The 9,863-nt window shown below is 36.1% G+C and overlaps 1 protein-coding gene across 1 annotated transcript; it reads left to right on the top strand.

Moving 5' to 3' along the window:
- Positions 1-8,656: 8,656 nt before the first annotated feature.
- On the top strand, positions 8,657-9,616 carry LOC138916469 (olfactory receptor 5A2-like). The gene has a single exon (XM_070229115.1). It carries the CDS (start codon positions 8,657-8,659, stop codon positions 9,614-9,616), a length of 960 nt encoding a protein of 319 aa, XP_070085216.1.
- Positions 9,617-9,863: the final 247 nt, after the last annotated feature.

Genomic DNA, 9,863 nt, shown 5'->3' with positions numbered 1-9,863 from the left:
TTTTTCATTCTGTTGACGTCATACTGGTTTATTACATTGTATAATTTCAGAAGTACATTATTTTATATAAATTTCTGTATAGACTGCATCATGCTCACCACCAGTAGTCTAGTTTTTATGTCACCATACATATGTGCCCCTCTACCCCTTTCACCCACCTCCGACCCCCTTCCCCTCTGTGTAACCACTAACCTGTTCTCTTCATCCATGTGTTTGTTTCTCTTCCATATATGAGTGAAATCATACAGTATTTGTCTCACTCTGTCTGGTTTATTTTGCTTAACATAATAGCCTCAAGATCCATACTTGTTCTTGAAAATGGGACAATTTTATCTTTTTTATGGCTGAGTAGTATTCAATGTGATGTATACATCACATGTTCTTTATTCATTCATAAGTCAATGGGCACTTGGGTTGCTTCCAAATCTTGGCTATTGTGAATAATGCTGCAATGAACATAGGGGTGCATAAATCTCTTTGGACTGTTTATTTCATATTATTTGGATAAATACCCAGTAGTGGGACAACTTGATCACATGGTATTTCTATTTTTAATTTTTTGAGAAATCTCCTTACTGTTTTCCATAGTGCCTGCAGGAGTTTGCATTCCCAATAGCAGTATATGAGGGTTCCCTTTTCCCTACATCCTCTCCAAACTTTGTTATTTTTTGTCTTGGTAATTATAGCCATTGTGATTGGTGTAAGGTGATATCTCACTGTAATTTTATTTGTATTTCCCTATTAACTAGTGATGTTGAATATATTATCATGTGCCTGCTGCCCATCTGTATATCTTCTTTGGAAAAATATCTGTTCATATCTTCTGCCCATTTCTTGGGCCGGCCCAGTGGCGCAGCGGTTAGGTTCGCACCTTCCGCTTCTCGGTGGCCCGGGGTTCCCTGGTTTGGATCCCGGGTGCAGACATGGCACTGCTTGGCACCCCGTGCTGTGGTAGGTGTCCCACATATAAAGTAGAGGAAGATGGGCACGATGTTAGCTCAGGGCCAGGCTTCCTCAGCAAAAAAGAGGAGGACTGGTAGTAGTTAACTCAGGGCTAATCTGCCTCAAAAAAAAAAATCTTCTGCCCATTTCTTGATCAGGTTGTTTGTGTTTTTGTTGTTGAGTTGTATCAGTTCTTTATATATTTTGGGAATTAACCCCTTGTCAGATATATGATTTGCAAATATTTTCTTCCAGTTGGTGGGTTGTCTTTTCATTTCATTAATGGTTTCCTTTGCCTTGCAGAAGCTTTTTAGTCTGATATAATGACGTTTGTTTATTTTTCCTTTTGTTTCCCTTGCCAGAGTAGACATGATATTTGAAAACATGCTGCTAAGACCAATGTCGAAGAGTGTACTACCTACATTTTCTTCTAGGAGTTTTATGGTTTCGAGTGTTACATTCGAATTTTTAGTCCATGTAAAGTTAATTTTTGTGGATGGTGTAAGATAATGGTTTAGTTTCATACTTTTGAAAGTGGCTGTCCAGTTTCCCCAACACCATTTTTTGAAGATACATTCCTTTCTCCATTGTATGTTCTTGCTTCCTTTGCTGAAGATTTGCTGTCTGTTGATGTGTGGTTTTATTTCTGTGCTCTCAATTCAGTTCCATTCATCTGTGTGTGTGTGCGTTTCTGTATCAGTACCATGCTGTTTTGAGTACTATAGCTCTGTAGTATATTTTGAAGTCAGGGATTGTGATGCCTTCAGTTTGATTCTTTTTTCTCAGAATTGCTATCGTTGTTTGTGGTCTTTTGTTGTTCCATATAAATTTTAGGATTCTTTGTTCTACTTTCATGAAGTGCGTCATTGAGATTCTGATTGGGATTTCATTGAATGTGTAGATTGCTTTAGGTAATATGGACATTTTAACTATGTTTATTCTTCCAATCCATGAGCATGGAATATCTTTCCATTTCTTTATCTCTCTCCAGTTTCTTTCACTAATGTCTTATAGTTTTCAGCTTATAGGTCTTTCATCTCCTTGAGTAAATTTATTCTTAGAGGTTTTATTCTTCTGTTGCAATTGTAAATGTGATTGTATTCTTGAGTTCTATTTCTGCTAGTTCACTATTAGTGTATAGACATGCAACTGATTTTTATAAGTTGATTTTGTACCTGCAACTTTGCTGTAGCTTTGGATTATGTCTAATACCTTTCTGGTAGATTTTTTAGGGTTTTCTATATATAGAATCACATTGATCACAAACACCTAGAATTTGGCTTCTTCCTTTTTAATTTTACTCCGTTTTATTTATTTTTCTTGCCTAATTGCTCTGGCAAAAACCTCCAGTACTATGTTGAATAGGAGTGGTGAGAGTGGGCACCCTTGTCTTGTTCCTGTTCTCAGAGGAATGGCTTTCAGTTTTTCACCATTAAGTTTGATGTTGGCTGTGGGTTTGTCCTATACGGCCTTTATTATTTTGAGGGAGTTTCTTTCTAAACCCATTTTATTGAGTTTTTATGGTAAATGGATGTTGGATCTTATCAAATGCTTTCTCAGCATCTATGTAGATGATCATGTGATTTTTCTTCCTCATTTTATTAATGTGGTGTATCACATTGATTGATTTGCAGATGTTGAACCATTGTTGCATCCCTGGTATAAATCCCACTTGATCATGGTGTATGATCGCTTTAATATATTGCTCTATTTTATTTCCAATATTTTGTTGAGGAATGTTACATGTGCGTTCATCGGTGATATTGGCCTGTAATTTTCCTTCTTTGTGTTGTCCTTATCTGGTTTTGGTATCAGGGTAATGTTAGCCTCATAGAATGAATCAGAAAGTGCTGCATCTTCTTCAGTTTTTTGGAATAGTTTGAGAAGGATATGTATTAAATCTTCTTTGAATGTTTGGTAGAATTCTTCAGAGATGCCATCTGATCATGGCCTTAGTTTTTTAAGAAGTGTTTGATTCCTATTTTGATGTTTTTCCTTGTGATTGGTCTATTCAGATTCTCTATTTATTTTTGATTCAGTTTTGGGAGGTTGTATGAGTCTAAGTATGCATCCATTACTTCTAGGTTTTCCAATCTTTTGGCATATAGTTTTTTTATAGTGTTCTTTTATAGTCCTTTGTATTTCTGTGGTTTTCACTAAAATATCTCCTCATTCAAGTTTAATTTTATTTATTTGAGACTTCTCTCTTTTTCTTAGTGAGTCTGGCTAAGAGTTTGTCAATTTTATTTATCTACTCAAAGATCCACTCTTAGTTTCGTTGATCTTTTTTCTTTTAGTCTTTATTTCACTTATTTCTAGTCTAATTTTTATTATTGCCATCATTCTGCTGACTTTTGGCTTTGTATATTCTTGTTTTCCAAGTTCTGTTAGATGTAGTTTAAGATTACTTGTTTGAGATTTTTCTCATTTGTTGGGGTAGGCCTGTATTGCTATCTCCTAGGATGCTCTTAGGACCCCTTTTACTGCATCTCATAAGAGCTTGTATGTTGTGTTTTCATTTTCCAGGTACTTTTTAAAAAATTTCTCCTTCGATTTCTTCGTTGATGCAATGGTTGTTCAGTAGCATGTTGCTTAGACTTCACATAATGTGAATTTCCCAGTCTGTTTCTTGTACTTGATTTCTCATTTCATAGCATTGTGATCAGCATGATATGATTTCAATATTCTTAAATTTATTGAAGTTTCCCCTGTTTCCCAACATATGGTCTGTCCTTGAGAATATTCCATGTGCACTTGAGAAGAATATGTATTCTGCTGTTTTTCAATGTCATTTTCTTTATATATCTATTAAGGCCATCTGGTCTAGTGTCTCATTTAAGGCCACTGTTTCATTGTTGACTTTCTGCCTTGATGATTTATCCATTCACGTAAGTGAGGTTTGAGGTCCCCTACTATTATTGTGTTATAGCCCATTTCTCCCTTTATGTCTATTAATAGTAGCTTTATTTACTTTGGTGCTCCTGTGTTAGGTGCATACATATTCATAAGTGTTATGTCCTCTTGATGGAATGTTTCTTTTATCATTATATACTGCTCCTCTTTGTCTCTCACTGTCTTTTTTATCTTGAAGTTTGATTTGTCTGATATAAGTATGGCAACATCTACTTTCTTTTGTTTGCCATTTGCTTGGAGTATCATATTCCATCCCTTCTCTCTGAGGCTGTGTTTGTCTTTAGAGCTGAGATGTGTTTCCTGGAGGCAGTGTAATGTTGGGTCTTCTATTTTAATCCATCCAGCCACTTTGTGTCTTTTGAGTGGTGAACTCAATCCATTTACTCTTAGAGTGATTATCGATATATGAGGGCTTAATTTTGCCGTTTTGATGCTTGTTTTCTGGTTGTTCTATATTTCCATTGTTTCTTTTTCCTTGTATTTCTGACTGCCATTTCAGTTTTGTGGTTTCCTGTGAAGGTTTTCACTTTATTTATGATGTGGGTCTGCTCTGATTTTTGTTTAGGGGTTACCATGAGGATTAAAGATCTCATGGATGTGATAGTCTATTTTCTGATAGCCTTTTGTTTCCATTAGCCTAAGTAGGTTACATCCCTTTCCTCTTCCCCTCTGGTCATTGTTGTCACAAATTATTCTTTTTTGTGCTGTGGATTTGTGACTAAATTGAAGTGTTTATAGATATTTTTGATGCTTTCCTTACCTTTATCTTTTATGTTTTAATTAAGTTTTTACTAACCTATCTTGATATTGAGCTGCAGTTTTCTGATTCTACTTGTCTATTTATCTCCTTGCTCAACATTTTGTAAACCTTTGCTTTTTAGTTTTAGATGAGAGGTCTCCTTTCAACATTTCTTGTAAGGAAGGCCTAGTGGCAATGAACTCCCTTAGCTTTTGTTTATTTAGGAAAGCTTTTATTTCTCCATTGTATCTGAGGGATAGTTTCACTGGATAGAGTATTCTTGCCTGAAAATTTTTGTCTTTCAGTGTTTTGAATATATCATTCAATTCTCTCCTAGCCTGCAATGTTTCTGTTGAGAAATCTGCTGAAAGCCTGATAGGGATTCCTTTGTAGGTTATTTTCCTCTGCCTTGCTGCTCTTAATATTTTTTCTTTGTTATTGACTTTTTCCAGTTTTAATATTATATGCCTTGGAAAGGGTCTTTTTGAATTGATGAAATTAGGGGTTCTATAGGATTCATTTATTTGTAATTCCAGTTTCTTACCCAGATTTGGGAAGTTCTCAGATATTACTTCTTTGAACAAGCTCTCTGCTCAGTTTTTCAGGTGAAGAAATTGACATTTGAGAGATTTTAAAACTTCATACATGTTTATGTAGATAAAAGGACAAAGCTAGAATTTGAACTCAACCCTTTCAGTTGGAAATTTGTGTTTTTAAACACTATACATCAGTACAAGGCTTGATCTATTTGTGTGCAGTTTACTTCCAATGAAGGGTAAGCTGTCCATCAAAGCAAAAGGAAATCCTCCTGGACCCAGATCAGGGAAAGCTCAGAGGAGAATAAGACAGGGGACTGTAAATAAGACTCTGGTGATGGGTGGTTGGCCTCTTTCCTTGTCACCTCAGAGAACAATTATCAACCAGAAATGTTTAGCTCTAATGATCACTGGGCTTTTACTTTGGATGCAGGAGTGAGTGACAGGCAGCCACATGGTGAAAGAGTGTGGCTACACCTGCCCATTAAAATAATGAGCTCCCAAAGGCCATGTTGAAGACTTCATAATAAAGGAGCAGGAATTCAAGAAACAGATATTACTACTTGAATGAAGTCAAAGTATAAAAAAATGACTGAATCAGAAACCACGCATAGAGCAGTGGAAATGCAGATGAACTGAAGTTTGCAAAAGATGTTATTGGATCAAAGCAATCAATAATTCTTCTCTTGTAGCATGAGATCTCAGGACACTTCTTCCTAAAGTAATTCAGTAAGTCCAACTCCTTCCCTCCTATCTCATTCATCCAACACATGACAGTTATAAATTTACAGCCTATTCCACATTTTATCTGTAAAAGGGCAGAGTAACTCTACCCACCTTCAGAAATGAATAAATGAGTTAATATAAATCAAGTCCCTAGAACAGTACTTGGTACTCAATAAGCCCTCAATAAGTACTTGGTACTCAATAAGCCTTATATATATAATATAATTATATTATATTATTATAATTGAGTACTCACTATAAGCCACTCTGCTAAGCTCTCAGGATAAGCAGTGAAAAAAATTCATTTTTTTATATAAATATTTTCTGTACCTGGGTCCTATACACTGTTCTAGGGACTCAGGATAGATACAACAGAGAAAATTCTCTGCCTGTCTTTGAGTAGCTTACATTCTGGTAGGGAAGATTTTATTAAGATAAGAAACACCAAACTCATCATTTCCTCTTCCGTAGGATTACCAGATTGATGTCATAGTGAAGAGTGGTCTTGGTTTTGGGTGCTCAATCAGTGACTGATTATGAGAAGATTTAAAATTTTAGAAAACACAAAGCTAGAAGCACTATTTATTTATTTTAACAGTTTTATTGAGATCCCTTTAACATATAGAAATTGTTTATATTTAAGGTGTATAACTTGATGATTTTGTATATATGCACACATTGTGAAAAGATCACTGCAGTCAAGCAAAATGACTTACCCATCACCTCTAGATAGTTACCCTTGTGTGTGTGGTGATAAAATTTAATTTAAGATCTGTCCTCTTAGGAAACTTCAAGTATACAAGACAGTAATGTTAACTATTGTCACCATGCTGTTCATTAGATCCCCAGAACTTAATTATCTTGAATAACTGGAACTTTGTACTCTTTGACCAACATCTCCTCATTGTCTTCTCCCCATACCTGCCCCTACTGATCTCTTCCCCTGGAAACTACCATTCTACTCTCTACTTTTATGAATTTTGATTTTTTTTAGATCATGGAGAATTTGTCTTTCTGTGTCTGGCACATTTTACTAGAATAATATCCTCCAGGTTTATCTACATTGTTGTAAATGACAAGACAGTCTTATTTTTTATGGTGGAACAATATTTCATTATCTATCTATCTATCTACCTATCATGTATCACCATCTATCTATCTCATATTTTGTTTATCTATTTACCCATTGATGGACATTTAGGTTGTTTCCATATCTTGGCTATTGTGAATAATGTTGCAATGAACATGGAAGTGCAGATAGCTCTTTGAGATACTGATTTCATTTCCTTTGGATATATACCCAGGAGTGGAGTTGCTGGATGATATGGTAGTTCTATTTTTAATTTTCTGAAGAACCTCCATACTGTTTTCCATAGCGCCTGTACCAATTTGCAATCCCACCAACATGCAAGCGCTCCATTTTCTCTACATCCTTGCCAACACTTGCTATCTTTTGTCTTTTTAACAGCCATTCTAAAGGATGTGAGGTGGTATCTCATTGTGGTTTTGATTAGCATTCCCCTGATGATTAGTGATGTTGAACACCTCTTCATGTAGAACAGTGTTTAATATGATGAATGAATAACACAATCAGATAATTGCAATTTGATTTAAATGTGCTGTGTAATCAAATTCTATAAAATGATAAAATATCAACAACTTTGATTTTACCATCGGGTCTTCTCTAGGGCACTTCTACCTTTTTACACCCATTTATATTTCCTCATTTGATCTTACACTAGTGAGGTCTTTATTAATGCAATGACCTGTCTTTCTTAATGCAAAATGTTCATGGGCTTACCTCATGTCTTCAGAATGATAATCTGGTTGGCCTGATGACATCAAAGTTGTCCTTTGCTTATACTGAAATTATTATCCTTAAATATCTAATGAACCATGTTCAGCTTTTCTTCTTCAGGAGATACTGGTTTTTGCTTGTTCTTGACCACATGGCTCACCCAATTTCAGTCAACTTTGGTGTTGCTTCCCCTCTCCCCCCATGGAGATACGTCCATAGCACTTCTATCTCATAATGGTACTGATGAGTTAGTCCAACTTTTGATCTTTTCATGCATTTTATTGAGTAACTTGTATAAAAAAATTATATAATTAGAAAAAAATTCTAGTTCTAAACATTCATGTATATGTATATATATATATATATATATATATATATATATATATATACACATTTCTCTTAGTTTTACTTTAAAAGAATAGAATGTTTTGTTATGGGTTGAATTGCTTCCCTCAAAATGGAATATGTGAAATCTTATAGCCTGTTGTGTTTAGTGCCTTTTGGGACTCTTATACTAAAGATTTATAAAATATAAGAAATTCCTAACTTTATTGTTAATTTGGGTTTATATTTTGAAGTCAGAATTCTAAAAAGCCATATGAAACCCAAGTCCAGAGGAACATTGAGACTCATTAGATTCAATCTTCCCATTTTCAGTTGAGACAATGAGGATCTTCAGAGATGAAGTGAATTTTCCACAGTTTCCAAGGAGTTAGGAATGGAGCTTCAGACAAAACTCAAATTACTGACTCCCAGTTGCTCTCTGCTCTATTAGATGGATTCTTTTCTGGTCAACGAAGTATATAACATACGGATTTTAAATAGTGCCAAGAGATTACCATAGGCCGACTTCCTCCGAGAAGACTTTGCCCAGCAGGTGGCTAGGACGTTATTGGTATTAACTGTTTATATGACCTTCTAGAAAACATCCATTCAAATAATGACAAACAAAATCTAACTGATCACAAGATTGCTTCTTTCCTTTATGAAGGATGCAGTTCTATGGCTGTAGGAAGGAACAACACAATTGTGACAAAATTCATCCTCCTGGGATTTTCAGACCATCCTCAAATGAAAATTTTCTATTTTGTGTTGTTCCTGGGGATTTACCTCCTGACCCTAGCCTGGAACATGAGCCTCATCATCCTTATCAGGATGGACTCCCACCTACACACACCCATGTACTTCTTTCTCAGTAACCTGTCCTTCTTAGATATCTGCTATGTATCCTCCACAACTCCCAAGATGCTCTCTGGCATCATCACAGAGAAGAAAACCATTTCCTTCATTGGGTGTGCCACGCAGTACTTTGTCTTCTGTGGAATGGGGCTGACTGAATGCTTTCTTTTGGCAGCTATGGCATATGATCGGTATGCTGCAATCTGCAACCCGTTGCTCTACACAGCTGTCATATCCCATACACTTTGTTTAAAGATGGTGGCTGGGGCCTATGTGGGTGGATTCCTTAGTTCTTTGATTGAAACGTACTCTGTCTATCAGCATGATTTCTGTGGGCCCAACCTAATCAACCACTTCTTTTGTGACCTTCCTCCAGTCCTGGTTCTGTCATGCTCTGATACCTTCACCAGCCAAGTGGTGAACTTCATTGTGGGTGTTGTTGTTGGAATGGTATCTGTCCTTGTGATCCTCATCTCTTATGGTTACATCGTTACTGCTGTCGTGAAGATCAGTTCAGCAAGAGGTAGGACCAAGGCCTTCAGCACCTGTGGCTCTCACCTGACTGCTGTGACCCTCTTCTATGGTTCTGGTCTCTTCATGTACATGAGACCTAGTTCCAGCTACTCCTTAAACCGGGACAAGGTGGTGTCAGTGTTCTATGCTCTGGAGATCCCTATGGTGAATCCCATCATCTACAGTCTTAGAAATAAGGAGATTAAAAGTGCTGTAAGGAAAGCTATGGAAAGGAAACATGTTCTTTCTCATGAGCACTCATTTTTCTGACCCCGAGGTAATGTTTACAATAAAGCTGTGCGTTGGGTCAATTATGCTGACTTTCATGTAGTTCTGGACTAGTTGATTGACACAATGATTTTTGTTTACCAGGATTTGTGTAGATTCAGCTTATAAACGCTCAATTTAGGAAAAAGCTTCACCATGACAAAGACTGAGCAATCTGAAACATCAAAATAGAGTTGTTGTCTGTAGGAGGAAAACTAAAAAAATGTTAGTCCAGCATTCAGGGTGACGA

The sequence above is a fragment of the Equus caballus genome, chromosome 12 (assembly GCF_041296265.1).
Source record: "Equus caballus isolate H_3958 breed thoroughbred chromosome 12, TB-T2T, whole genome shotgun sequence".
NCBI classification, from domain to species: domain Eukaryota; kingdom Metazoa; phylum Chordata; class Mammalia; order Perissodactyla; family Equidae; genus Equus; species Equus caballus.
The sequence above is the reverse complement of the archived record's forward strand: the minus strand, read 5'-3'. Positions and strand labels throughout refer to the sequence as shown.

Bases quoted from the DNA above. Each gene is read 5' to 3' on its own strand.
- LOC138916469 (XM_070229115.1), top strand. From the start codon at position 8,657: ATGGCTGTAGGAAGGAACAACACAATTGTGACAAAATTCATCCTCCTG.